General features: G+C 44.9%; 1 protein-coding gene across 4 annotated transcripts in view; it reads left to right on the top strand.

The window, feature by feature from the left end:
- Nucleotides 1-14,012, top strand: part of STAU2 (staufen double-stranded RNA binding protein 2) — a 559,013-nt gene that overhangs the window by 277,864 nt on the left and 267,137 nt on the right. For all 4 annotated transcript variants that reach the window (XM_082259761.1, XM_082259759.1, XM_082259760.1 and 1 more), the window contains one exon: nt 9,590-9,727. In XM_082259761.1, coding sequence (XP_082115887.1) covers nt 9,590-9,727 — 138 coding nt within the window. The remainder of the gene's footprint in view (nt 1-9,589; nt 9,728-14,012) is intronic.

Genomic DNA, 14,012 nt, shown 5'->3' with positions numbered 1-14,012 from the left:
GCTGACATTTCTGGATTCTGCTGAAGCTTTCCCACTCCCTTCTTTCCCCCTTAAATCCCTATTGGTCCAACACAATGACGGGGGGCACACTGACCAGTGGAAATGTGTAGGAGGCAAACTTCCACACCACCAATAAATAGCAAATCTTTTCTTAATCAGTATGCAGAGGCTCTAAGCATTAGCAGGCATATAGCTGCATTTTATACTTGTTTGTAAGTCCTTTTTTTTTTACAGATTATAAAAGCACTTTATATATAATTACAAACAGATATAAAATATCAGTTTGAAGCAGGATGTGCAATGACGACACTCCAGTTGCGAAACTACAAGTCCCGTCATGCCTGTGCCTCTGGAAGTCATGGTTTTAACTTTCAGTTTTGCATTGACACAGTTGCCCACCGCTGGTTTAACCACTTTACCACCGGAGGATTGACAGGGACAGGGACAGATCGGATGTCCAGCTATGCTGAACACTTCGATCTGTCAGTCCCTGTCACTTTGGAGATCCGCCCGCTCTGTTTACACAGGCGGGCGGATCTCCTCACTCGATTCCCCGACGATCGGGGCAGAGCAGCGGCGATCGCCGCTGCTCCTCGCCTGGCCCAACTCCCGCTGTGAATGAAAACAGCGGGAGCGCGCCTCCGGCGGCGCGCGAGCGTCGCCTACAGGGGGAGGAGTCCAGCGACGTAGGTCTACGTCGCTGGACGGGATCGTGCCACTTTGCCGCAGTACGCTCCATGTGAGCGGTGGGCAAGTGGTTAAAGAATAATGAACTTCAAAACAAATATAATTTGCTTTTACATGTACTTTTCAAGCTAAATCAAATTGTATCTGCTGATTTTTAATATTAGGGCACATTCCTGTCCAGGGATCCTGACGTGTTTTCACCCCGTGATTATTCAATCAGCTCTTGGGTCAGGTGCTTCCGCCGCCGCCATTTCTTGTAATGGAAACTGGCAGTGAAGCCTTGCAGTTTCACAGCCGGTTTCCTACTGTGCATGCTCAAAGCTTGCTGCACTTTGGGAATGGCCTGGCGGTAATGCTGCTCCCTCAATATAGACTAGTTCTCCTGGGCTTGCCAGGGAAGTACAGAAGGAGTGCGATGGGATGAGTTACACCAAAGGAGTGCTCCTTTCCCTGCTTTTTCCAACAAAATTACCTGAAAGAGGAATTTCAGTTATTTTATAACTATTTTTATATTTTAGGCATTTTTTTACAGTTACATGGACCCTCCTATATCATAAACCAGTGTTTCTCAACCTTTTTTCATTCAAGGCACCCTTTAAAATCATAAACAATCTCAAGGCACCCTTTAAAATTATGGTCAGTCTCGAAACTCCCCATTCTAAAATGTAAAAAACTATTCTAATAATTTTACATAGTACAGCAACATCCACACGTAGGATGTTAGCGTTGATTTATTCTTCCATCCGGATTTACGGTCGCTGGCTTGCCAGCTTGGCTGTTGGAAGCTCGGTGTTGAAGGACAGAGGATTGTCAGCTTCAGTGATTCCCACCATGCGTAAAGCGTGGGAAGCGTCTTCTAGGATGATTTTTTCATCATATGAGAAAGTTGTATATTGCGTGGTGTGAGTCTCCTTGGACTCCCCCTCGCTCTTACTCGGTGGCCGAATCTTGGCTTCCTTCACGGGGAGTTGATCAAAAGTTGGCCTTGAGTACTGTGAAGGGTCAGGTTTCGGCTTTGGCAATTTTCTTCCAAAGGCCGTTGGCCGCCCGTTCCCTGGTGCATAACTTCTTCCAGGGGGTGTGACACTTGATTCTTCCGGTGCAACCTACTTCACCAACTGGGGACCTTGATTTGGTGCAGTTACAGAAGGTGGCCTTCTTGGTTGCTGTCACTTTGCACGCAGGGTGTCGGCACTGGCGACATTGTTCTGTTGTTCTCCCTATATGTTGGTTTGTGGGGCCAGGTGGTACTTTGTCCGGATCGTGGTTTCTAGTGTTCACTTGCACGAGGACATGGTATTGCCATCTTGTGTCCTAAGCCCCCTCATCCTATGGAATGTGCGCTGCATACTCTGGTTAGAGTTCGGGCACTCGAGGTGTACTTGGCGACTACTGAGTCTTCCCGTAAGTCAGGTTCACTCTCTGTGCTCACGTATGGTCCAAGAACAGGGATGCCTGCGTCTGCTGCAACTGTTTCCAGGTGAATCAGACAGTAGGTGTTGCAGGCTTCTTCAAATAAGTGTCAGGTCCTACCTTTCCCTGTTTCGGCGCTTTCTACTCAGGCGCCCAGTGTTTCCTCTGCTTTTCGCCATACAGGCATCTGTGCTTCAGGTTGCAAATCCACTACCTGGTCATTTGTTCACTCCTTTACCACGTTTTATAAGGTGCTGGCATCTGTAGATGCCTCTTTTTGGCCGCAAGGTTTTTGGCCTTCCTTGAGGGTGTTTACTGTTTGTTTTAGGTGGGCCTCATCTTTTGTTCTGATGAGTCCTATGTTGCCTGGTCGGCTATGTTTAGCCTTGGGGACTTGTTCTTTTCTGCTGTTCCCAACCCTCATTTTATGGCACTGCTTTGGGACGCCCCTACTGATATTGATCAGAGATAACTGTGTCCGTCAATGAACGATCGAGAAAACTGGATTTTTAACTGTAAACTGTAAAATCCTTTTCTTTTAAGTTCATTGACGGATGCAGTACATGCCCCTCTATTTTGAGTTGGTTTGGTGTTACTTTCTGACACTGCTTTGATACAAAACTGACCGGGACTTCCCATAGGCTTAGCCAGAACTTTTTTTCTGCCTAGTGTCCTACTCCTGTAGGGGGCAGTATTACCCTACTGATATGAATCAAAGAGAACTGCATCCGTCAATGAACTTAAGAGAAAAGGATTTTACGGTAAGTCAAAAGTCCAGTTTTTGAAAAGGGGTGCACTCATTTATGCTAAACACTGAATATACCATAGTTTGTAGGCACCATACCTTCCGCACTAACCAATCAATATACACTTATTGTGATTTGTTTTTATCAAAAACATGTAGCAGAACACAATTTGGCCAAAATTTATGAAGAAATTGTATTTAATTTTTTCATTGCATGGCCACGCAACCAGTTAAGGTAGCACATGCCGAATAGCAAAAAATAGCCTGGTCATGATGGGGGTGAAATCTTCCGCAGCTGAAGTGGTTAAAGTACCTGGGATTCATGTTCAGGAACTACTGTTACAGGGTGGCAGATATCTTCCATTTGTGATTTTACATGTTTCATACACCCCTGGTGAAATCTACAAATGACAATGCCACCAAACCTCAAGTAATGACGTGTAGCCACCAGTACTGGATCATGTACATGGGAAGTGGCTGGATGAGAACAGCCTTTCTAAATTGCAAAAATTGCAAAAAAGATAAAAACAGTGCTTTATGAAGAAAAAAAATATCTGTTTGATACACAGTGCTTGAGCAGACTGAATGTAATTAATTTAGAGTTTAGATCTTTTTTAATATCCTGATGTAATCTTAGATTTTATTGTAGTCCTATTTCAGCAGTTCTATGTTATGAATATTAAGTTAAGTATAATGTGCTATTTTGTTTTTTTTACAAATGCACTAAATACACAAGTCAAATTTCCACTTAAATTGGCAGTTTTGTGTCTCTTCTCATGTTAGGCAATTATGCAGTATTAGTGTCCCTGTTATACTGCCTGACTTCAAGCACAAGATGCTTCTTTTAGTCCACGTGCGATAGCTAATTTTCTTCCATTAAAGCCAAGCGAGACATGATTTAGCAAGAAGATGCCATCAGGTTGGGTCACTGCTTCAGCTCAGGCAGTCTCCAGTTTTTCATTTTAATGGGACTACCTTCTTAATGTTGCATATTTATTGCAGTGTATCTTCCACTGCAACCTGCCCCTAAAGGAATAATTTTGTAATGGCCGTCGAAACATGTTGCCAATGCTCGCTGTTAATGGCGTGTCAAGATGAGATATACAGCCCACTAACAAACCCATAAAAAAGTCCATAAAACAGACATTAGCACATTTACCAACGTCTGCCTGGTCAGTTATGCTGAAATACAAGCAGAGCTTACAGACTGCTGTGTTGAAGCCGTTATAAGGGCCTGTCATCCGAAAATAAAGAATTTACAATGCCATTTAAAAGTCAATGATCTATTCTCTGTATAGCACTTTGCCAGAATCTTGGAAAACGGCCAAGGAAAAAACACATCCAATCTGCTACGATGCGAGCCGACTTAATTTGATAGAAATTCATTGTTTTCCCTTTAAAACACTGCTTTCATCAGACTTTTACTTCTTGTGTGACCACTAATGCAGCTCACCTTTCTCTGCCTTCCTATGTGATTCTGTTTACTGCCCATGACTACATTCTCTGTTTCGCTGTCACCTCTTTAAAATGTCTCCTTCCTCATAAGAACATGCATTTTTTTTCTATTTTGTCCACTACATTATCCACAAAACTTTTTTTTAAGAGTTGTTAAATGGGGCTTTTAAATAATTTATGGTGCATTGTTCAACATCTTTTGTTACTCTAAAACCCCGTACACATGGGCCAGGTCTCAGTAGGCATTGGCCGGTTAAAATAAAACGGCTGACATTCTGCCCATATGTATGGCATCCTGTCTGGCAGAAGCTGGGCATTTGTCCGGCTTCTGTCGGACGAGCATGCTGGAAAACCAGCAGCCGCCAGACTCCTGATCAGCACTGTCAGCCTGATTGTTCTGGCATGGGGGCGCTTCCCGGGGGGGAGGGTGCTCCCCCTGTCAGAACACATCAGCTCAGCGGGGAGATCTCTATGCTATCTTCAGATAGTCCGTACAGCGGCTACGACCAGAGCTGACCTTTTTTGGTAGATCTATCACTGAGCCATGCCTCCATTTGGTAGCACTACTAGGACCTACCATATCTTTGGCTGACATAAGCCACACACCAGTTTTTTTCTTAGAACTGATCTGTTAGTTAAGCAGTACCTATAGCTACGTTGTGTAAGGATGTACCCAAATAACGATCAGAAATTAAATGTATTTTTCTGGTAAGATCTAGTGCAGGGATTCTCAAACTACGGCCCTCCAGCTGTTGCGAAACTACACATCCCATGAGGCTTTGTAAAACTCTGACATGCACAGCCATGACTAGGCATGATGGGAATTGTAGTTCCTGAACAACTGGAGGGCCATAGTTTGAAGACCCCTGATCTAGTGCTATAGAGTTATTGGTAAATTATGTGGATCTAAAAAGATTGAAAAAAAAAAAAAATACATGGATCTAGCAGATTTGTGTGGGGTAAGAAGTTTCTTCCCCTTTTAGAGTTTTTCCAAGAAAATGCTAGTACATAGGATGCAATTGAGTGCTTTAAGAATGATAGGAAAACATTTCTGTTCACCTTGGCACAGTCACAAACATATTAAAGTGATTGTAAAGACTTTTTAAAAAAAATAAATAAATAAACATGTACTTACCTGCTCTGTGCAATAGTATTAAACGGAGAGGCTCCAAACCTCGTCTTCTGGGGTCCCCCACTGGTGCTCTCAGGTTGTCCTCCTTCTGCGTGTATCCCCATTGAAAGCTGCTTGCTCTGAGGGCACATTCGCAGGCTTTCTCCCAAGCCGGGCTATGTGCTTCCATAGAAACCCACAGCGCAGCTTAGCCCTCTCCATGCACCTTTCTCACCAGATTTGATTGACAGCCACAGGAGCCAATAGCTGTTGCTGCTACCCCTGTATCCTGAGAGGAACACAGACCAGCGCTGCTGCAGACAGGCATGGCACTGGATCAAGACAAGTATATAGGGCGGTGAGGGGATGATACTACTACTGAGATGACTTTTACCTTAATGCAGGGAATGCATTAAGGTAAAAAATGTCTTGCCTTTAGAACCTTTTTAAGTACAGCTCTGGTGCAGAATGTGGGCCATACAAAAGGAGAGCCTAACATTAACTCTGCACTTGTTAACCGTTCCTGCAGACAAAAAAAACAAGCGACAGTAAACTTAGTGTGAACTTTTACCTACAAGTAAGCTTAAATAAGTCTTATATGTAGGTACCGTGAATATCTTCCAAACTTGCACATTTTAAAAGATATTTCCATCAACAACTGATGACATCACCTACTCATTAGCAGTAGCTCTGCATTTATGGCACACTAGGGGTGACCTGATTGTGGCATTGTGCCGCAATGGTAACTGCCAAGAATATGAATGGGAGTACTACAAAAAACAAGAAAAAGAGAGGGCGCACCAGCCTAGTGAATTATCCCAATACAACTTTTTTTGATAAAGGTAAATCTACTCACAAAAACCGTGATAGACAAAACCCATCAAAGTAAGTTGCAGCATCAAAGTGGCTTGATCCACTGTGCGCGCTCACAAGCTTGAGAGGACACCACCTGGATCCTAGCTAGCTTACACATTTCAAGAGTAATACCCTATTCCTCAGAAAGAAAACCATTCAGATTCTTACAGCTTAGCTTGTTATATATAACTAAAGATGGCACGAGAATCCTTTGATTTCACCCCCCCCTTCAAAAGAAAAAAAGGGGTGGGCGTCATCTCCCTAGAGTCATGTGACTCGCATTGTTGTCAAAGACTATCAAACGATATGAGCGGGAGTGACATCATCGCAGCCTGGTCATTCAACCTGCCGGAGAGTGCAAACTCTGAAGAAAAACCGGAGAAGCCTGAAGAGCGTTGACCGCTCAGTGCTGGAGAACACCTTTTAAGGGAAGGCAAGTCTGTCACTATGTGCTGGTAATGCAGTACATACTAGTACATTATGGCAGAATCATGAAGGGGCCCAATTAAAAAAAAAAAAAAGATTTTAGATGGTAGTTGATATGTACAGTTTCTCACAAAAGTGAGTGAACCCCTCACATTTTTGTAAAGATTTTATTTTTACCTCTTCATGTGATAACACTGAAGAAATGACACTTTGCTACAATGTAAAGTAGTGAGTGTACAGCTTGTATAGCTGTACATTTTCTTTTCCCTCAAAACAACTCAACACACAGCCATTGATTAAACCACTGGCAACAAAAGTGAGTACACGTTTCCAAATTGGGCCCAATTAGCAAATTTTCCCTCCCCAGTGTAATGTGACTCGTTAGTGTTACAAGGTCTCAGGTGTGAATGGGGAGCTGGTGTGTTAAATTTGATGTTATCGCTCTCACTCTCTCATGCTGGACACTGGAAGTTCAACATGGCACCTCATGGCAAAGAACTCTCAGGATCTAAAAAAAAAAGAATTGTTGCTCTACATAAAGATGGCCTAGGCTATAAGAAGATTGCCAAGACCCTGAAAATGAGCTGCAGCACTGTGGCCGAGACAATACAGCGGTTGAACAGGACAGGTTCCATTCAGAACAGACCTCGCTATGGTCGACCAAAGAAGTTGAGTGCACATGCTCAGCGTCATATCCAGAGGTTGTCTTTGGGAGATAGACGTATGAGTGCTGCCAGCATTGCTGCAGAGGTTGAAGGGATGGGGGGGTCAGCCTGTCAGTGCTCAGACCATACACTGCATCAGATTGATCTACATGGCTGTCATCCTAGAAGGAAGTCTCTTCTAAAGATGATGCACAAGAAAACCCACAAACAGTTTGCTTAAGACAAGCAGACTAAGGACATTTGTCATGGCAACCAGATGAGAACAAAGACAAGTGTCTCTTGCCTACAGTCAAGCATGGTAGTGGGAGTGTCATGGTCTGAGGCTGCATGAGTGCTGCCGGCACTGGGGAGCTACAGTTCATTGAGGGCACCATGAATGCCAACATGTACTGTGACATACTGAAGCAGAGCATTAACTCCTCACTTTTGAGACTGGGCTGCAGGGCAGTATTCTTACATAACGACCCCAAACACACCTCCAAGACAACCACTGCCTTGCTAAAGAAGCTGAGGGTAAAGCTGATAGACTGGCCAAGCATGTCTCCAGACCTAAACCCTATGGAGCATCTCTGGGGCATCCTCAAATGGAAGGTGGAGGAGCGCAAGGTCTCTAACATCCACCAGCTTCGTGATGTTGTCATGGAGGAGTGGAAGAGGACTCCAGTGGCAACCTGTGAAGCTCTGGTGAACTCCATGCCTGAGAGGGTTAAGCCAGTGCTGGAAACTAATGGTGGCCACACAAAATATTGACACTTTGGGCCCAATTTGGACATATTCTCCTAGAGGTGTACTCACTTTTGTTGCCAGACCTCGGCGCGACATGCACGGACTTCATATAATTTAAGTCAATGCAAGTCGCCTCCAGGTCGCCCCAAAGTAGTACAGGACCCTTTTTCTAAGTCGGAGCGACTTGTGTCGCTCCTATTAGAACGGGTCCTGTGCTAATCAATGGCAGGCGACCGACCGCGACTTGTCAGGCGACAAGTCGCGCTAGTGTGAATGGACCCTTATACAAGCTGCACACTCACTACTTTACATTGTAGCAAAGTGTCATTTCTTCAGTGTTGTTACATGAAAAGATATATTAAAATATTTACAAAAATGTGAGGGGTGTACTCATTTTTGTGAGATACTATAGGTAATATGGCTCCCCTCTAACTTATTTAGCTGAACATCCTGGGGATTGCACAGGCTATTTACAGCATAATAGTAAAACAGCCTAGCACTTAAAGTGGTTCTAATATTAAAACATTTTTTATCCTAATGAATTCCCTGCATTAGGGTAAAAAAACATTTCACTACTTGTTCCTCCCCTCCATAAACACTTACCTGAGTCCTCTATCAATCCAGTGCTGTGCTCGGCTGCAGGTCTTCTCTCCCCCTCTTCCACTTCTCACAGGAGACTCAGGTGGTAGCCTTTGGCTCCTGCTGCTCCCAGTCAAATCCTGTGAGAAAGGAGCGAGGGGCAGCACCGAGGTGCAGCGTGTGTGTGTTTATGGAAGCACACAGCCCAGGTTGGGAGCGTGCCTGCACGTGTGCCCCCATGGCCCCGAAGTCCAGAAGAGATAGCATTTTCTAGCTTTACATCCACTTTTAGTTGTGCTGTTTTCTCATGCACACAACCCCCTGGCTGGCTTCTGATTATAAAAAAAACTCATATGCAGTATTTAATATGCATTCGAATATATAAGAGCCGGTTCACACTGAGGCGACACGACTCCTTACTACTTCGGGGGCGACTTGTGCATTACCATGCACCACGACTTCGGAGCGACTTGCAGGGACTTCACATAATGGAAGTCTATGCAAGTCACTCCGAGGTCGCCCTGAAGTAGTACAGGACCCTTTTTCTAAGTCGGAGCGACTTGTGTCGCTCCTATTAGAACGGGTCCTGTAGCGGTCAATGGACCGCGAGGGAGCGCGACTTGTCAGGCTTACAAGTCGCCTGACAAGTCGCGCTAGTGTGAACCGACTCTAAAACTAATGTTTTGTTTTATTCCTAGAAAATGACCTAAATGACATTATACTGTACATGCATTTCTCTCATTGGTTCTCTAATGATACTGGCTAGCCTCATGATAAAAAAAAGCGGTGAACTTATTTTATCCTAGTACTAAATATTTTCATTTGAAGTCAGAGGAACCATTATATTCATGTTGTTGTGCCATTGACTGTTGCATCTGCAGTACTCCTTATTGTATAATGTAAAATCATTTGGATATTCTTCCCTAGGCTTCCCCAGAATATGGCCAGGGGATGAATCCAATCAGTCGCTTGGCTCAGATTCAACAGGCTAAGAAAGAGAGGGAACCTGAGTATGTCTTGCTGTCAGAGAGAGGAATTCAGCGCAGAAGAGAATTCATTATGCAGGTAGTGTATCAGATTTACAGCTTTTTCGGTTGTTTCTCTTGTGAAAAATGCTGCTGTCTTATTCAATTTAGATATATAATGTTACTGGAACTTGAACGTCATTATTGTATTAAAATAAAAGCAAGCATCGCTGAACACTTTCAGAACTGATATCTAGTATATGACAACTACCTTTAATTGCCAACTCAATTTTATATATTACTCTACAGGACACTAAATTAATTAAAAGGGTTATGGTTACCTTACATTTTCTATACAGGATGCATGCCATTCTGCAAGGTGCAAATTGAGGCATTTTCAGTCACTTTTTCTGCTAAGCTTTATTATAAAGCTGTCGCCAATGCAGGTAATTGAAACTCATGCAGGACATATAGAACTGCATATAATGGAAAAAGTGCATATTCAAAGGTAACCGAATGTTGAATAGTAGATTTAGAAATACACAGTAGGTAGCAAAAGTTAAAGTCAGATCTCAACTTTTCCTGAAAATGTCAAGCCTGCATCTACCGCTCCCTATCTCATTTTCCCTTTTTGGTTAGTGATGTCAATTCACATTAAAGGATCAATAGCAAAGCTTCAGAAAAGGAAAGGTTGGATTTTTTTTTCTTTTTAATGTCAAATAAATGTTTTATTGAATAGTTAACAAGTTTCCAGAGTATTACACATACATGTGTTAATGTATATTAAGACATTGCGTAACATTTTGTAGCACATCACTTGTGAGTCAAAAGATGGCAAATTCAGATAAGATCATGTAATGTTAATACACCTCTGTTGACCCCTAGAACATTGCATGAGCCCATCCATCATCATTTCCAGTGGGTTCAGACCTGGTGTGTTTAACCAGTTGGCCCATAATTTTTAAAATATGTCTGGCCAGTCCCTACATTTATACAGTGAGGGGATAAAGTGTTTTCTCTATCGTCCATTGACACACGCAGCCTCATCTTCATGAGCTGTGTGGGTTACGCTACCACCTGCAGGAGTAGTCTAGGCAGTACATTAGTACAAAGTTTTAGCATATACACGCCCACGGGGCTGTCCCTCCAGACATAACCCTGACAGGCAGAACCCAGCACATCAGTTTGTTTCTGCCTAGAGAAGGAGTAGGACCTAAGTTTCCTGCTGGGACTCCAGTCTCAGTTTTTTTGTTCTTTTCAAAATATTTTCTTTTATTTCTCTTTACTCACTTGCTAGCTAGGATTCAGGGAAGAATTTTCCTGGTTATCTACAAGCAATAATGCCGACTGGGGCTTTGCCCTGGATAATGTAGATCCTTATATTCCCCCCAGCCTGGCCTACGAGCGTGAGCAGGTTATAGTCCCAACCTTGGCCTAACCACGTCAGTGCCACTTTTCCGGATGGGGACGAGCCTACGAACGGATACCTCACCGGGAAACGACGAACAGGAACGCCTGGGTCGTAGCATACCCCTCGGCTTGCAGCACCCCCTCTTCGGGTGGGAGGCAGTCTGCCCGGAGCGGAGCCCACCCGGTCCATGGTATAGTGAGTAAATATGCCCCCCTCCTGGGGAAAATGGGATTTGTGCCTCCCAACAGATCCCCCTGGCCTAACTGTTGCCCGGTCAGTCCCCCCCTTCCCTGTCCATGCGGTGGCTGTGTGTCTGGAGCACCTGGGGCCCTTGGTGGGGTGACATGGTACCTTGGGCTTGCTGGTTTCTGTTGTGTTTCCTAAGGCCTGTGTGTTGGTCCCTGGCTGCATGGCTCGCCGTGAGCGCCGCCATCTTAAGTGTGGGCAATGTGATCTTTTTCCCCATAGACTTGCATGTCCCAGGAGCCATTTTGCCTTGTCCCGGCAGCTATTTTCCCTGAGCTTCCTATTGATCTGTATGGGCAACCATTTTTGTGTAGCTCTTGTGCTATGCTGAGCAACGTGACCTTTCCTCAGGCGACATCACTTCCTGTGCATTTGTTTCCTGCTGATGGCCGAGGTCACTTCCCGTTTTTCTCTCCATGCTGCTGGAACGATCTGGAGGACAGTTTGTCTGAGGTGGTACAGTACTTGGGGTCCCTGCGGACGTATCCTTGCACATCCTACTGTTGGTTTAGTTTAAGGGGTTCCCTGCAGACCGCGGTGTTCGGTGGTGGGTGCCGTGATCGGCCCACTTAAAGCGACAGTACTCCGGTTTTTGCAAATTGCAATATGGAGTCCCAAACTGTGATATTACGCTCAGACTCACTGTGTGCGACTCCCGGACAGTCCGGATCGCAGTTGCTGGCCGCGATTTCAGCAGCTCTGGAAAGCCTGGCGACTAAAGTTGATTTAGTCATGAAAAAGGTTAATAGCCGAAAACGGCTGCTGCCTTCTCCATCTACGAAGGTGTCCTCTGATTCAAAGGCTGAAGAGGTTGCCCCAGACACTCCCCTACCTGAGGGGTTCCTGTCCTCGCAGTCAGATGGTGAAGAGGAAATGTCTTTTTCAGCTGCAGTGCAGGAATGTGCTTTAGTGGAAGCCCTGATTATGTCAGTACGGGACACTTTAAAATTAGCTGATGAGCCCACACAGGCAGGGATGCGGGTGGCTTTTGGCTCCCAGAAGTCTCGGAAAGCTGGCAAGGTTTTCCCTTGTCCGGACACTTTTCACGATATTGTGAATGACCAATGGCGGCACGTTAAGCACGTGTTATTTGTGCCAAAACGCTTTAAACGCTGGTATCCTTTTGCGGAAAAGGTCTCCAACCTTTGGACAGTGCCACCTAAGTGGACCATCCTGTCTCCAGATTAAACAAATCTACGCTTGTGCCTGTGGAAGATTCCCTGGTCTTTACAGACTCGGTGGACAGGCAGGTGGAATCTCTTTCCCGCCATCTTCACGTGTTGGCGGGTTCCATTTTGAAACCAGTGTTTGTGTCTGTTTTAGTCTCACAAATGGTGACAGAGTGAATTAGGGGTTTGCGGGAGTCTTTGGACCCCGAGACTGTTCCTCTGGAACAGCTGGGACTGTTCTCCAGTCTCTGGTGTTCCTGTGTGATGCTTCTATGGATGCGGCTCCCCTGGGGGCCAGGGTTTCGGCCATGGGCATTGCCTTGAGACGCATGGTTTGGCTGAAGAGCTGGTCGACTGACCAAGCTTCTAAGAAGGCCCTAGCTGACCTCCCCTTTCTGGGAGAGCGTTTGTTTGGCGACTCATTGGATGAGTTGATCAAAAGCTTGACTGGTGGGAAGAGTACTCTTCTTCCTCAATCCTCCAAGGGTAAGACTCCCTGTACTAAGCGGGGCCCTTCATTTACTGCTCACAAGCGTTTTTTTCGTGCCTCCGGGGCGCAAGAAAAAGGTAAGCTGTTCAGAGTTTCAGGAGGGGCTAAAAAGCTTCCGTTTGTTCCAAACTTTCATTTTACCCCAAAATTCCAGGTAAGAAGGGAAGTTATGTTAAGTGTACAAAAATCTGTAATATTCTGGATGACCTGTGTCCCCAAATATTTAAATGTGGTCGTAATCTGGAAAGGGCAGGATTGGGCATCAGGCTTTGTTTCATCGCCATCCAGTGGCATCAAAGTGCATTTTGCAAAGTTAGTATTGTGCCCTGAGTATATACCAAACTCTGTGATGATGTCCATTGCTGCTTGTAAAGAGAACATAGTATCACCAAGCAGTAGCAGAGTGTCGTCAGTAAAGAGCATGATTTTATCATGGATTTCACAGCAGCATAAGCCAGTTATTCCTGGGTTGAATCTAATCAAAGCAGCCAGTGGCTCAGTGGCCCAAGCAAATAGTAGAGGGGACAGGGAACACCCCTGCCTGGTTTTTCTTCCTAAGTCGAAAAACCTCTGAGATTTGGCCTGTTTTTCCTATAGCCGATTGTGAGCAGTAATACAGTAGGCTAACCCAGGAGATAAATACACTTCCAAATTTTCCCAGCACAGCTCATAGATATTGCCAGTTGAAGCTGTCAAATGCCTTAAACCTAGTACACACAACCTGAATGTCAGACATTCAGCCTGTATGTACAGCAGCCGGTGCAACAGAAGCCGGCTTCTGTCGAAGGGTCATGCCTGAAAAAGGTCTGCCGACCGGCTCCCTATCAGCGCTCTCAGACAATGGCTGAGAGCTCTGACTGGAGTGTTCTGGCAGGGGGTCATCCCCCTGACAGAACACAATTGCACAGCAGGGGAGATTGCTGTACTACCATTGGATTGTTAGTACAGCGACTCCGGCCTGAGCTGCCAGTTTTTTTTTAGTTTTTTTTTATTCAACCCAATAAAATTGTATTGTGTACCAGGCTTTAGTGGCATCCAAAGACAGCAGGTCCCGCTGGCTTGTAATCAC

Source organism: Pelophylax lessonae (genome assembly GCF_965119305.1).
Source record: "Pelophylax lessonae genome assembly, chromosome: 5".
Classification (NCBI taxonomy): domain Eukaryota; kingdom Metazoa; phylum Chordata; class Amphibia; order Anura; family Ranidae; genus Pelophylax; species Pelophylax lessonae.
Note: the sequence above shows the minus strand (reverse complement) of the source record. Positions and strands in the feature narration are given on the sequence as shown.